This window comes from Eschscholzia californica, unplaced genomic scaffold (genome assembly GCF_041429995.1).
Source record: "Eschscholzia californica isolate CP2 unplaced genomic scaffold, dmEscCali1.0.p SCAF_1, whole genome shotgun sequence".
Classification (NCBI taxonomy): domain Eukaryota; kingdom Viridiplantae; phylum Streptophyta; class Magnoliopsida; order Ranunculales; family Papaveraceae; genus Eschscholzia; species Eschscholzia californica.
The window spans coordinates 67953115-67969226 of record NW_028238198.1 but is presented as its reverse complement, the minus strand read 5'-3'; the positions used below and the strand labels follow the sequence as shown (position 1 = coordinate 67969226).

At 34.0% G+C, this 16112-nt stretch overlaps 1 protein-coding gene across 1 annotated transcript; it reads right to left on the bottom strand.

Moving 5' to 3' along the window:
* Window positions 1-8923: 8923 nt before the first annotated feature.
* Window positions 8924-10469, bottom strand: LOC147568556 (short-chain dehydrogenase reductase 2a-like). Its single transcript, XM_086671139.1, has 2 exons — window positions 10323-10469; window positions 8924-9895 (listed from the first exon to the last, which is right to left on the bottom strand). Exons 1-2 carry the CDS (start codon window positions 10412-10414, stop codon window positions 9058-9060), a joined length of 930 nt encoding a protein of 309 aa, XP_086527265.1. The 5' UTR covers window positions 10415-10469; the 3' UTR covers window positions 8924-9057.
* Between the last annotated feature and the right edge of the window lie 5643 nt (window positions 10470-16112).

Here is a 16112-nt window from a genome sequence, read left to right as displayed (position 1 = left end):
TGCAATATCATAGCTTTACGCTTTTCCCCTTGATGAAAAACTCCCCCACATTTCTTTGTACGAAGTCGTGAAGCCAAACTTAGACGATGCTAGGCTGCCCTGCGAAGGATCTTTGTGTTTTTTTTTTAAAGATTTTGATGTCTTCTTGAAAGAACATTAATGAGAAAGCAACTATGACATATCATCCATGCTTCCCCCACATTTCATGACTCTCAGTAAGATGTCATGAAACCAAAAGTTAGTTGCGGATATTGAGTATGTCTCATGATAGGATTACGTTAGAAGATAATGATCGTAGACACGACCTTCATCTTCTCTTAGAGATAACTGAACAACAAATTTGTATATAGATAATATGTTAGCTATCTTATATACGTATTTTTATTTATTTTATTTTTTTTCATTTTTCTCTTTCAGGAATTCAGCCTAGTTGACATTTGTAAAGCCTCCAAAATGAAATCATTACAAAATAATTCACCATTCAAGTAGTGTAGCTAGTTACTCATCACTTTTATGACCGAACTAGGACTAATTATTTAGCCTCTGTCATTCCTTCACTACTTCAGCTATCATGCCAACAGTAGCCACTACTATGCATGGTTCATTTCAAAAACCAATCATGATGGGAATCCTAGGAATGTAACCTCTTGGCGCCTCTTCAGTCGATTGGTACCAACAAGAGATAGTACAGAAAGATTCAGTTGTTGTATATCAACTATGTCTTCCTTCCTTCTGATATTCGGGTCTGAGTCACCCTTTATTGACAAGTCGTGTAAAGGAACAATTAGGTGAATCAAACAGTCAAAATATTAGAGATTAGTATCCCTGCATGAACCCACACCTCAGATAGATCAATAGAAAATTGTTATAATTCTGAAGGGATAATAGCAAGTGTTGTATACATTAGAACACAGTTATCCCGATTTGATGTAAGTCGGCGTTTGTGAAGATCATATGATATCACAAATACATGAAAATTTCTAAAACAGTGAATCGGTAAGTACTTTTTCAATGTAAAGAACTGGTTCATCTTACAGAATTAAGAACCTTTCCTTTATGATTTTTATTACTCCACTTGGATGTCATATTCAATCTTTCTAAAGACTCACATCTCACTATGTGGTCTCTTTCACGGTTCCATCTACAATCAAAATTCTTTACTCTTTTACAATCAACCATATGGTCATCCACATGTGTATACATGTCTTGTACTTACTACATGAAGCGGGTAAGTTTGCATTGATCTGATTAACCTCATCTTGGTCATAAGAACGAATAAAATCTAGGCACGCAATCTAAATGCTCAATTCAACATAAACAACCCACATTTGATCTACTGCAAATTCCCTGGCCCAGAATTTCATCTTAATGAAAATTGCTAGCCATGAATAGCATAAACAGATCCAAACTTAGTTGCCCTTAAGAAAGTTCTTTTCCCTCCACTCTGACTAGTTTTATCAACTGGGAGTGTTATTAGGAAGATCAAGAGAATTTTGATTTCCTGAATTTTGAACAGCTTTCACCAGAACGTTCTTGTATATTGCCCCTAGAAGTCAAAGAAAAACATGGAGTTATTTATTTTATTTATATTGAATCACTTGATATTGTTGTTCTCATACACAAGAGAATTTGAGGCAGACATAAATGTTGTTCTTGAACAACCCTCACAATGAGAAAACTTAATATATATGACGTGTCTAATCTTTGTAAATCTCGCGCACTTCATGATTTCACATTGTCAAACAAAACTCAGGTCATATCTTATTGAATTATCCAACAGTTTCTGGTTATTATTAAAAACGGCATTGCGAATTTCCCACATGGTCTCATTGTACAGTAGTGGTTAGGATTTAGAGAAAGGTACATTATATCTTTCTCTTTCAGCAGAATCATCAACGAGCCAAAAACACGCAAGGGGTGCCACATTTTCATTCCAACTGGAGGCATACCGCAGTGTTCGGAAAACACAAACCACTAACTTGGATTGCTCGGTAAATTCCTTTCATGATCTCAAATAATATGATTGCACCTGTTACGGATAAATTGTACGAAAAGATCCAGAAAACTCTATGCTGAAAAAGAAAATCCAAGTCGCTAATAATAATCATTTTATTCTCCCTTATTGTTGGATGACTTAAAAAGTGAGATTTTAACAAGTCTATCTCTCTCTAAAAATTTATTCGTGCCTTTCTTTATCTCTCTAGGAGAGTGAATAGATGTCCCACATATATACAAGTGAAAATGACAAAAAATTTCTACAGTCTGAAAGCATCTAAAACGCAATATCATCATTGATTACTTTCATGAACCAAAATCAAATGATACTTAACATTTGAATAAGAACGCATCCAGCTTAATGGCCATTAGATGTAATATGAGGAGAAGTAATCACCGAGAGTAGGTCGAATAACCATGAAATATACCAAATCAAACTTGTCCATTAAATTGCATACAAAATTCAAATTACACACAATAAAATAAAGAAATGAAGCATTGAGTCTGATGTTGCATAACTTTTTGAAGTAAGGTGTCCCATAGAGTGAACAGATACCGTCAAAGGACATTATTTATGACGAACTTTGTTATACGTTTAATGTATATAGGTTTACATGAAATTAGGTATGAACCTACGGGCAGTGGCAATCCCTTCTATTCAAGCAATATCATAACTTAATTTGAAGAAACACCCAACCTCCTATGTGTTAGCATGCACATCTTACTGCCTTATGGTAAGTGGGGGTGTTAAATGAGTTTGATGGGCATGTTGACATACAAGAAATATCAACAGTTCAGAGAGACAATGTACTTTCTAAGTCAATTTAAGAAGCATGTTTGTGTACATAATTACTTTCTATTGCTCTCTGTGAACACAACAAATTTACAATTTTAGGGAAATCAAATTGAATGATAGAATGTGTTACACCAATTCCTAAACAGTAACATAGAAAATTACTACTGCCAACTTAAAAAAATAACTACACAGGCCACAAACAATTGGTTTCTCCACATAAAAGTTTGAACATGAGAAGATAATATTATACATCACTAACACTGTCAAGACCCGAAACAAATTGATTGTCTTAAGATTGTTGGCTTCGGGGCCTACGGTTCGATTCTTGACAGTCTAATAATATAACAATACCAAAATATATAAATATAAAAGCGAAAAACTTATCTTGTTTGATCGAGGCGAGTGGTCGCTCTTTCCTTAAGACAATCATGTCCCCGCAACGGTGCTAACGGTCTACGGACATTTGCCCCCCCCCCCCCCCCCCCCAAATACAACGATCACATCATATATAAAGAAGCACTACAATTCTATATGCTCCATCGAACTATCCAGTTACTATGCTCTCAAAGACGACTCTAGATGACTCGACTATTGTCTTTAAATTTATAACAAAAAGCTGTCCAAAAAGAACTTATATAAAAGAGAAATCAAATGGTGTATTTATAGAGTTAGTGGTGACTCTACAAATTCACAAGATGCCTTTCCATTGGGTTGTGTCTGCCCATAACTTGTGTCTTTTCACAAGTAACCATTGCATATAATTTCAGTCATATTAAAAATTATTTATTACATAAGTAATTTTCCAACAATGACAACACTACTTAGAAATGTATAACAACTACTCGGGCTTTCATTGAGTCTTTCTGGCTACTCAAATTTGGTGTTGATTGAAGAGAAAATGCGGCCTCAAAGAAATTAGTCATCTCCCAAGTTTGTTCAAAGGGAACAAAAGGCATAGTGGGGATTAATGAGCCCAACCCTAGAGAGCTGCAGTAACCCCATGTGTTATAGGTAGTAGATACTCGATAGATCGTTCTACTTGGGTCCTGCCTACTCAGATGGAGGGTGCTTATAGAACTATAAGGGTTTGAGTTAGTAGCGAGGGCGTGGGTGAGGGAGTGCAACAGGTGCGACCGCACCGGGCCCCTCACCCTAAGCCTAGGGGCCCCTTTTTAGTAACAGTAAGAAAGTGTTATATGTTGTGAGTGTAAATCCATAGCAAGTTGTAGAAGTTCTCTAGTTGGTAGGGAGGTGCGTTCTGCAGCAGAGGTTCTATGTTGGCTGTTGCCCACATCATCTATTTTTTACTTTCATGATATCTTTGGGCTCTTTAAGCTGTTTGGGCCAGGGCCTAAGGTACACTTTTAGGCAACTTTCAAAAGTGCCTATATAGTCTCACTACTTTATAACTTCTGCATTCACACGACAACTCTTCCAAATAAAAACTACTAAGCCCACAATATATGGGTATCCGTCTTACAAAAATCAAGGCTTGTGGGTTGCACCTTTCAATGTCAACTCTCTTATAGTTAAACGTTGGTAGCCCAAGTGGTTCCAAGGTGTTGACATAAACTCCAGAAAGCTTTAGAAGTCCAAGGTTAGAATCTGTGTTGACCAAAAACTACACCTGGGCCCTCGACAATAAAATGTCCATCGAGACGTCAAACCCAACCCGGCTCGCTTGTCCTTGTTTGGGCCCAGCCCAGAAGTCTCTTAATGGGCACTCGTCAACTAGACCCTAAAACTCGTGTCAAGGCCCAATCACGTGCAAAGAGTTTCCACGTGCACAAAGCTCCACACGCCCGAATCTCCACACGTCTGGCGCTCGACACGTCTATATCTCCACGTACCACGTGTAAGAGATTATTTAATGAAGAGATCCTCTACATGTCAAATATATCCATAATGACAAAGATATCAGACTTGGTCAACGTAACTCCAGCAACGAATATTCCCCCATTAATGAAAGGCATAACATGGTAATGTCTCACATAAATAATGAGACCATGTACATGCACGCTGAGAGTCATTACCAGAGAACATGCACAACCGTTGTGCATGTACAACTCGTGCACACGTCAATACATCCCAGGTATCTTGCCATGCATTTACTCTGTAACGGTCAAGCCTTTACTCCCCCCAACGGATCACTCCTCAAGCCTATATAAAGAGGAGCACTTTCATTTCTCAATCATCGAAGGCAGAGCAAAGCAACCCATACTACTTCTTCCTTCCCCACTCGCTCTTTGTTCTTCGACTATCCTTGAGACATTTTGCATACAAGTTCACCTGGTTCTTGTCGTGGACACTACTAGACGCCTCAAGGGTGTTAAAGCTTATTCTTGCTCGACGCTTCCTGCTCGACGCTTCCGGCTCGACGCTTCCTGCTCGACGCTTCCAGACGTCTTTGAGGAGATCACAACCTTCTTCTTGCTCGACGCTACTGGTAACATCTACTCTCATACTTCTGATCATTTCATTCCCGTAGATTCGAACTCCGGTCATTCTACGAGCCTAGCCACTCTCCGATTATACATCAACGGTTATACCCTCGGCTTTTCATTTATTATTCACCGTAATACTTTGCTGACTTGACCGTCAGAGGGCCCTTGGCAGGCACCATCCCGGTGTCCCCCCAAGCCTTCACGGGTTTGTTTGTGTCTGTTCACCTTCTTTTGCAGGTTTCTTTCACACGTTGCTGGTGCCCATCAATCAAGAACTCGACGTTTGGAATTCCAGAAGACGTTTTCGCTACCGACCTTCTGACTTCCGACCCGTAGACTTTTCACCGTCTACAGAATCTCAGAGAAGGTAGAATCTTTGGTTATTTAAATTGGAATTATTAGGGTATAAATAATGTAGTTGGGCTTTAGGCCATAGTTTAGTCGGGCTATAGGCCCGGTCATGTAAGAGTTTGAATGTGCGGTTATCGAATTTATTACATCTTTGATGTATCAATGCCAAATGTAATGACTATCGTTCATCGTAGTCAATTTCCAAAAAAGAAAAACTCTCTTATCAAATTTGGGGTTTAACCCACTTAATAAATCTGAAAGTTAATAAAGTCATTCTATATTATTCTAAACCATTTTAGCTAATGTTTGGAAACACTTTTATTCCGCCAAAGAATTTAAACAAACAATTGTTACACACAATTTTTTCTCAATAAATTAGCTTTGACTCTGAAATATACATATTTATTTCTTTATACGTAACAACGCAGTTTTCTTATTTATTGTTATATCTCTTTTAATAGCATATTTATTTTGTTATATGAAAATTTCTCAAAATTCTAATGATTGAATATCAATTAAATCCACCGTGATTGCTCATAGTAGCAGTCTAGTCTAGCAGAGAATTGTAATTTTGTTACATAATTGTATTATAAGATTTCAAACAAGAAAAAAAAGTAGATTAGTTATGAAAATAGTACAATATTCATGCATAAATTCTTGCATAATATATATCTTTTCATATGATGAAAAATAGGATGATCAAATTGTTCCCTAACTTCTTATATTAAGTGTTTCAATATTTTTTAGGGGACCCAATCAAAATCTTGCACCAGACTTTAAAAATCTCAACCACGTCTCTCGTTAGTAGTTATAATGACGTCACGAGCATACGCAACTACACTTTCAAAAAAAACATTAATTTGTGATTACCATGTTTGACTCTGAGGTCAACAAAAAAATTGTTTGACTTAGGGGAACGGAATAATTACATAAACTAAACAATTAAACATCAAAATTTGCAATCGGATATTTATTTACTCGGTGGGTCTTTAAAAGGTGAGTCTATCTGTCTATGTATATTTAGTTCATTTTTCACAAGACTTGGTATCTCTTATATAAATTAGGTCAATGTGAAAAGCCTACTTTTTTTTTTTTTTGAACTAGCTTTGCATTAATTTATAAAAACGTTATTACAATATTTATCAACTAAAATACAAGGAACATTCTTCCACGTCTTGCTTTTGTTTCTTTTCCTTGCCCATTTCGCTAATTTGTCTGCATTCGAGTTGAGTTCTCTCCTTGTGTATTTGAATTGGACCGCATCGAATTCTTTTCTACTTTCTCGAATTCTTCTGATGTGGATATGAGATTGCCAGCTAATTGTATGATGTTTGTTGTGAAGGTGTTTGATGAGATTGATGTTGTCACTTTCAATGATTATTGATTATTGATTTAATGTGAAAAGCCTACTTGATTACTAAATGCTAGCCAAGGTAAATTTCTCAGTCTCCACCTAAGTAGAATTTGCCTCCATTGGGTGTAATAGATTTGTTCCCGAAGAAAATGTAGAGTAATAATTATCTAAATTAGCAACATCATCCTCGTGTTATTATTTCAATATAGTATCCTTATGACGTAATCAATGATTCAATGCCATGAGGATTGGTAAACTGTGGTAATAAAACGACCTTTCATTTAATATGGTGGGATAAATAAAAATATCATGAACATAAAGAAAGCATTTCATTGACATACTTGACCAAACTAGTAAAAGAATCATATACATTATATATAGAAGGCCTATGTTATAATAGAGTATTTTGTAGACCTATTTGTAAAGCGGGTAAACTTAATGTCTACTTTAATCATAGTAAAATAATCCGAGCACCTAAAGTGAACTATTTCTAATGAACGGTAATGTGTATTTCTTTTACATCCTTTACAGTCTAAGACCCTTTTATTATGAAAAATCTTCTTCCTTCATTTCATTGGATAGTTTGAATTACATTTAGTCGTTTTCGTTGTTTTTTTTTTTATTCTTTCAAATTTTTTCTATTTGAATGTATCATTTAATGGCTATTTTCTTGTGAGGTTCTCTAATTCAAATTTTGATGAAGTAAATTAAGGTTCGACCTAGAACAAGTTCTTGGGTTTGAGAATTTGATTCTTATGTTGCCTAACAATATCCTTTCACAACCCTAAGAATAAGAATGAAATCATAATTTTGCATAAGCACAAAATCTACTTAAAACTAATGTACTACAAATATTATATGGCATGCATGTGTATATCTACAAAAGTCCGAAATACATTTTTTTAGTTGATTAAATATAGGTTTTAAATTTCAAAGCAACTCAATTAGTGTGGCAATATATCCAGCTGTTTGGAGAAACCTTTCAAGTCTTTGTTTTTAGGTTTTTTATTCAAAATGGATTGCATCACAACCTTACTTATTTGTTTTTGATCTGGTCAAATGGTCAATAGTCAACCAATATGAAATATTATTCATCTAATTACTGAAGAAATGAAATCTAGGTATACTCTCCTTAATTTTCTATTGGAACACAGTTCTTAATCTTCTACATTATTGTTTAAGCAACCACAATCCATTTAATGGAAGTGATAATTAAGTAACTGGACATCCTAGCTAGCTTGTTCTCGTATGCATCTAACTTTATAATCTTTGTCAACGTACTTAATAGTCAACCGTTCACGAATATAATAACACTAGGTTTCCTCCCCGTCCTACGGACGGGGAACATCCCTCTTGGCTAACGCCTGAGAAAATAAATAAATTTAGATTACAACATTCTTGGAAAGAGAATAAAGAAGATAATGGAAAATAAATAAATTTAGATTACAACATTCTTGTAAATCTGACTGAAAATGGTGAGGGAGAGAAAAGGAAGTTAAATGAGAGAGAAATACGTGTGAAGTTAAATGGTGAGGGAGAGAAATACGTGGGTAGTTATGTAGGGATATCCTAACCACTTTTGGTCGTTTTATACTATTACCCTTCTATTTTGAAGGGATTTACACGAAAAGGGATTTTATAACGGCCATTAGATGTGATCTTTATGAAAATCCCAATAAAAATAGACGGTCAGACTTATCCCATAGATAACCGACTGAGCTGTTTTAATATAATAGATGATAATGAAGTTAATTAGAAAGTAGGATGAAATTTCAACTTTTAATTAACTATTGTTTTAATCTGGCTCTTACTCTAAATTTTGAGTACTTGGTAATTTTAGATTAGAACTCCCCTACAATAATCAAAGTCTTGACCTTAATTTTGGCTTCAAATGCCAAAATTTACCGGGAAGACTCCCAGTTACAACGCAGAAAAGAATGTGATAACTAGGAAGTACAACAATCCTCTAATATAATTCTTGGTAATAATTATTATGAATTGAAGGAAAAATGAATTGATATTGGGTAATTACCATCCCTAACAACCTAACTAGCTAGGTTAAATTTTTATATAACTTCATCAACCACAATTGATGCCTAGAATTAAAATAAGACTTATTACAAACCCACACAGTTTCTTGATGTAGTAACCCCTCCATCAACAACTAAGTTATGACCACTTACATATCTTGATTCATCACTAGCTAGATATAGGGCAGCCTCAGCTATATCTTTTGCCCTAAGTGTATGCCCTTGAAGATTTGCCAAACTTCTCACAAACTCCTCAGTTTTCTCAACTTCTTCTTCACAAGGCCCACCTAAATCCATACATTCATCTCCATCTTCATCCTCATCTCTACCTCTCCTCCTCCATGCATTAACAAGCATGGAAGTTGCCACACCAAATGGTGAAATGCAGTTAACCCTAATTCCATACTTGCCAAGTTCACAAGCCGCGTTCTTCGTTAACCCGACAATGGCATGTTTGGAAGCCGTATATGCATGAGGCCCAAGCCCACCCATAACACCCGCCACACTCGATGTCGAAATAATACATCCACTTCCTCTAGGAACCATTACACGGGCTGCGTGTTTCATACCTAATGCAGCTCCTCTAACATTTACACGCATAACTTGATCGAATTCATCTGCATCAAAATCTACTATACTTTTATGTTTCTTTTGGTCTCCGAGAACACCCGCATTGTTAAATAAGATATCTAATCGACCATGACTTGTAATTGTGGAATTAATTAGGTTTTCTATGTCATGTTCTAGGGTAACATCACAATGTGTAAAGGTAACTAAAGGAGATAAAGAGTTTGCTAGTATAATGCCAGCATCATCTTCAATATCAGCAATGACTACTTTGGCACCATGTCTTGTAAAGAGTCTCACTGTTGCTTCTCCTATTCCTTTTGCACCACCAGTTACTATAGCAACTTTCCCTTCCAACCTATAGAAAATTATATAACAAAAAGGAAAACCCATTAATATGATTTTTACTAGTGAAGGAAGGAAGTAAGACTTTGTGTTATATTTATGGTTTCAAATTAAGATTAGAGAAACCCAAATCTTGGTTGACTTTAAAGGGTTGGAAGTATTTAATATTGGGTGTCTTTAAAAGCACCCCATTCTTTCGCCCTTAGCCCATCCCTCTCTTAGGACCCAGACTTAGACCGAGCAGTCCGAGACCCACGGATTGGGGTTGTCTGAGATTTCTCAGATTAGATCCAGTCCGAGTGCCCTTAGACTGCCTCAGTCGGCGGAGGCAAAGAGAGAAGGAGACCCAAGAGTAAAATGAAGGGGCTGAAGCACCTTTAATATTTGGTAATTATGGTTGAATTACATTTAGGTTCATTTGAGAGAGATAGATGAATTACCTTTTGGGAGAGGGAGTAGTAATGGTGTTTTCTTTGGGCATATTGAGATGGCTAATAAGTGCTTCAACCTCGGGCATTATTGGTGCAGGCATGATTTTATATGTTTTATCAATCACTGGCTCACTGCACAAGAGATGTAGAGAGAGAGAGAGAGAGAGAGAGAGAGAGAGAGAGAGAGAGAGAGAGAGAGAGAGAGAGAGAGAGAGAGAGAGAGAGAGAGAGAGAGAGAGAGAGAATTATGAAAAGAGGAATTAGTGTACGGGTTAGTAGAGACCACGGAGGAATTTATAGGCGAGGTAGAGAGAGAGAGAGAGAGAGAGAGAGTTTGGTACGTGGGGATGGGTTGTTGACCCCGTTGTCTAAGGTTAAAGAACTTTCCGAGTTATATCTCTCAGTTAATTACTCTATAATCCCTTAGAATCAAGCCCCTGGTTTCCTTCCCCCCTCATAACCTCTTACCTACCAAAATGCCCCTCGTTCTTACTTTCTGTTGCTTCAAACCCCCCTCGTTTAGACATACTAATATTTTTGTACTCCTATGACTAATGACCGTATTTCTATAGCAACACTAGTGATACAATCACCGAAAATATATGCCAAGTTCAGAGAGGAACTCGAATCAACTGCTTGGACTTTTTAGTTGATCGTTCAATCATGGGTCGTTGTTTTAGTTTTCTCTTCGAAATCAACTTTGAATTTTCGATGATCATATCATTTTCGTTATGCCAAAACACAAGGGTTGTACTTGACTTTTGGTGTTTGTGTTCATGGTTTAATTTTAGGTCCCGTTTCATATTTTTTATGTTGTTTCAAAAGTAATTTATATGCGTGTTATGTCCTTTTAAATGTAACAATGTTAGCCATACATGATCTAATGAACCTTTAAAACTATATGCGTATCATCAAAATTTATATTTTTATTTGTTAAAACTATATTCATGTCAAATTATTATATATATTATTCTTAAAATATTAATTAGAACAATAATATTACCAATTATATACACTAATTGTAGCACAGAAAGTAAAAGTAGTCACCTATAAATAGTTAGGTTCGGATTTTTTTCTTGAGATTAGGTAAACAATGACCTGATTTATCTCTAACTTATTGTTTGAATTTAATTTCTAATATACTATGTGTAGAATAAAAATGCTCATATGGAATATACACACAGAATAAACATTCTTAAAGCTTTCATATACTAAATTAGAGGTCCCTTTATTTATATAGTAATTAACAAATGACCCCAATAATACTTGTAGGGATTTGTGTAGAGAATCTTACACCTCATCTACACATCCTCACCATGAGTAGTTATCAAGAAAAATATACACACTTTTTTTTTTGTTGAGAAAAAATATACACACTTGTAAAAAAAAATCACACACTTGTAAAAAAGAACACATAGCTACCAAGAAAAATACAATTATAACATTAGCCTTTAGCTAAAACCAAATATTATACCATACTACCATAGTACACTATAACCAGTGGCGTGGCTGAGAATTTGGAGGTCAGGTGCGAAAAAAATTGTAGTCCTTTCTCCAATAATATTAAAGCGTAAATTTCTATTTCAAATGTAACACATTTAGCAAAAATCAAACTAAGTTAGAAATATTTTTTATTCTTAAATCTATTGGAACAAAACAAAACTAATTACATTAAAGCGTAAATTTCTATTTCAAAATGTAACGCATTTAGCAAAAATCAAAATGGGCTATGTTAGAAATATTTTTCTTTCTTCAGATGAATCTAAGTTGTGTATTTTTTGTTCCGAAACTTTATCTAAGCAAGAACCAAACTGACCTAAATCTATTGGAACGAAACAAAACTAACCTAAATCTCCTTGACTATCTATTACTAAAATTGTTGATACGAGATAACAAAGAATTGAAAAAATAAACAAAAAAGAAAGACAAGGGAGAGTATTGAACTCGTGACTTCAATTTTATTTTGTAACTCATTTACCAACTATGATACACACCTTTTTTTTTGAATCATTTTACATTGCTAGTTATTAGACTTATTTTGAAGTTTAACAACTAGGGTAAAAGGAAAAGATTTTGTAGTTTGAGGGGGTCCAGTTTTTTGAATCATTTTACATTGCTAGTTACTAGACTTAGTTTGAAGTTTAACAACTAGGGTTAAAGGAAAAGATTTTGTAGTTTGAGGGGGTCCGGTGCGCCCCAGATTGCAACAAAAAAATGAATACAACAATATTACCTACAAATTGATTATTGGATAAATATCATTGTAAGTTTCTTATCTTAATATTCTTATTCATTTTTTTTGTGTACTTGGCTACTGGCATATTTAAATAATTTTAGAATTACTTTCATAAATCAACTTTTCTCTATATAAAAATGAATATCCTATAGCTGTCCCTCCACCCCTAATCTAGGAGAAAAGGGTTAGACAGTCATGCATGGTTAGGGTTCCATATTTTATTTAATAAAGGAGTGAGAACAAATCATAAAAGAATCCATCTTGAATGTATATATAGTGGATCTTGTTTTCCATTAATAATTGCTGTTTTTATGTGCCAACAGGATTACTGATTTTCATGTTTGCTTTGTTTTTTCTTAGATTTAAAAACCTAATCTTGCTATTATTCAACTTTATATACCATGAAAACACAATCTTCTGTCACTCTATGATCTACAAAAAATAAAATAATTTCCCAAAAGATCTAAATAAAAAATAGTATTTTATATAATTAAAGTTGTTTTAAACTACATCAGATAAAAGATTTTAGATGATTTTTGTGTTAAACTCACTGCTTCGAAAAATGTACTTGTATTATCTTGCGCAGTAGGAATTAAATAATTTGAAATTAAAATAGTTGATTTAGCTAGATTTGTATATCTTAAATCAATTTTTATATATAGGAAGACCTAATACATGATGAAAACAACACAAAGTGGTAGGCAAGATGTTCTTGATGGATGATGCCAACTATTAGGGATGAATAGTTTGAGGAACTATAGTTTTTTTTTTTGCTATTTGAGGAGTTATAGTTGAATTTTGGAATCAAAAGCCATGAGGTCCTCTTTATTTGACTCATTTTTCAAACATTTGAAGTAGTACTAGTTTTTATATAAATCAAACGCGTAACTTTAGTTTTCTTCATTTTGATCTACCATGGAGACGTAGAGTCTGGCCAAAATTTATGATCAAAATTACAAGGTCTTTTTTTCGAAGTTGAATACTTCAGAATCAATTCAACGTTTTAACAAAGTAATTAGTTGCTTACTTCGAATTTGGCAAACTAAAGTATATGAAATTTGGAAATTAGGGTTTTAATTTTGGATACTTTTAAGCATTCAAGTAACATGGCTGGCACAGTTGCAAAAATACCTGAACTTAAACCATGAATGTTTATGGAAAAAGAAATCTAACCAAATTTGGTAATGGTAGGAAGATGATATCAAATACTAATCTTAATTTAATGTGTTTAAAGATTTTTTATTTGAAATATCTATAACTAAATGTCTGATTTGATTCTAATTCTAGATTTCTAATTCTAATTAGTGAATCCCATCCTGATAGATGTATTGGTCCAAAATCTTTTTATTTATTTTTTATGTCTAATTAATTTCTTGAATTTATAATATTTTTTTAAAGCCAATCATTTATAAGATTTGACAACATGTCAACCAAAGGATTAACTAAAAAAAACATTTATCATGTAATCTTTGTTGATCATATGATTTTTCCCCTTTCTCTTTTCTCATTAAAAAAAAGGTATTATATTTGATTTCATAGATTTTCTTTCAAAAAAAAAATTTAGACAACATTTAGCTTATTAGCTAATCAAAATCTATTGTAGATTTGCATCAATCTGAAAATATCAACCCTTGATTCCTTTCGTTAGTTAATTTCAATATGAAGATTTTGTGGTCCGGAAAAAAACACTAACCCACACTATTTCATCATGTATCAATATCATTGGGTTTTGGTTTAGGAAGAGCATTTTTTAGCAAAGGCAGTGCATTAGATAGGGAGAACACTCTTTTTAGAATAGGGAGGGATGAAGATTTTTTAAAAAATATCTCAAATTTATACTTTGGTCCCTCCCATCAAATTATTTTGGACCAAAAGAGAGACAAGAGAGTATCCTCATGTTCGACTAAAAACTTTCGAGAGAGAAGAGAGAATCTTGTTCGACCTAAAACCTTCGATCAAATCAAAGAGAGAGAAGAGAGATAAACATCCTGAAAAGGAGAAAAGCCCTAAATCAGTTTGATTCTATCAAAAATAGAGATATAGAGATAGAAACCTAAACCGTAGATTTTTTTTTTTTTTTTTTTTTGAGGACCTAAACCCTAGATGACTAACACAACACTCATCTCCATAGAGAGTTTGTAATTCTTGTTATTGCTTGATTTCTCCATAAATTTTTAGGGTTTTAACACTAATTAAAGTAACTTTTGAAGATATCAAGTATCATTGTTGCAATGAAGTATACAAACAAGGATGTTACTCAAAAAAATATATAAGTGACATTTACATAAAAATAAATTTCGCTTAGCATAAATAAAAATTCATGAATACCAACTGAAACTTTTAAAAAAGTGCGGCCAGAGCGGTTGAAAAAACAGACTAATTTGAGCCATCTTAGCCGAAATTTATTGCTATTTTCAGCGGGACCAGCCGAAATTTGTTATCTTTTTCAATCGACCCAACCGAAATTTGTCATCTTTTTCAGCCGTTGCGACCGAAATTTGTTGTCTTTTTCAGCCGACCCTAACGAATTTGTTGTCTTTTTCAGTCGATCCAACCGAAAATTCTTTACGAAAAAAAAACGACCTAAACCCCTTAAAATTTTGTTCAACCATAGAGGAAGACAAGAAATTAAATGATATTTCTTTACCTGAGACATATTATTTTCATTATAAATGTCTTTGTTTAAGTCGATAACTCCGTTTAAGTCGATGGGTTCGTTTTAGTCGATGTCTACGTATAAGTCAAAGGAATCTTCTTTCTTGATGTAGGTTGCCTCCTTCATTAACGGTGGTTCCTCATCCATGAGATGTTGACGCATCATTAAAAGCTCGAAACTAAAACTATAGTGATGGTAAATTTTGCAAGTTTTTTAATACTAATGGTGATGTTGATAATAGTGACGATATTAGGGTTTTTGTTGTTTATGTGAGAGAAACTACAACTGAATAAAATATTAGATTTATTATTAATTTTTATCTAAGTCCTTCTATTTTGGCACTATTTATTGAATGATCCTTATAACGCCCTCCTTAAACTAATTTGGTAAAGGAAGAGCAAATACACAAATTGATCTTTTTAACGCACTGCCTTTACTAAATAGTGCTCTTCCTATACCAAAAACCATATCATTTTATGAGACTTTCTTTTGCGTTTCGTTGGTGTCCACTTCTCAAAGTCAAATAAAGGGAATATTTAATGAATAACCAAATAGTTCCCACACACCAAAGTAAATGTGTTATCTATTAGGTATATTGTTATTTCTTTTTTGAAAATTGACTATGATTTATGTTGATATGTTTTAAAAATATCTTAACAATAAATCTAACAGATAACACAATACTTCTCCAATACAACACTCAAACAACTCAACATTTGCTTTAGGTTTGCTCTTATGTTTTTATTTTAGTGTATAAAATGATGATGTGAGGCAATTGAGATACTCAAGAGAAAACTTAATAATTGAATTTTCTTTTGAATACTTCGACATTTATTGTCATCACATCACATGGAGATTCAAGTTAAGTGTTGCATTAGAGAGTGTATTTTGTTAAAAACTCAAGTAA

Excerpts from the sequence above, each read along its gene's own strand:
- LOC147568556 (XM_086671139.1), bottom strand. The coding sequence starts at position 10,414 with ATGCCTGCACCAATAATGCCCGAGGTTGAAGCACTTATTAGCCATCTC. Across the intron at positions 9,896-10,322 it reads ACTACTCCCTCTCCCAAAAG|GTTGGAAGGGAAAGTTGCTA; the intron begins GTAATTCATCTA and ends AATTTTCTATAG.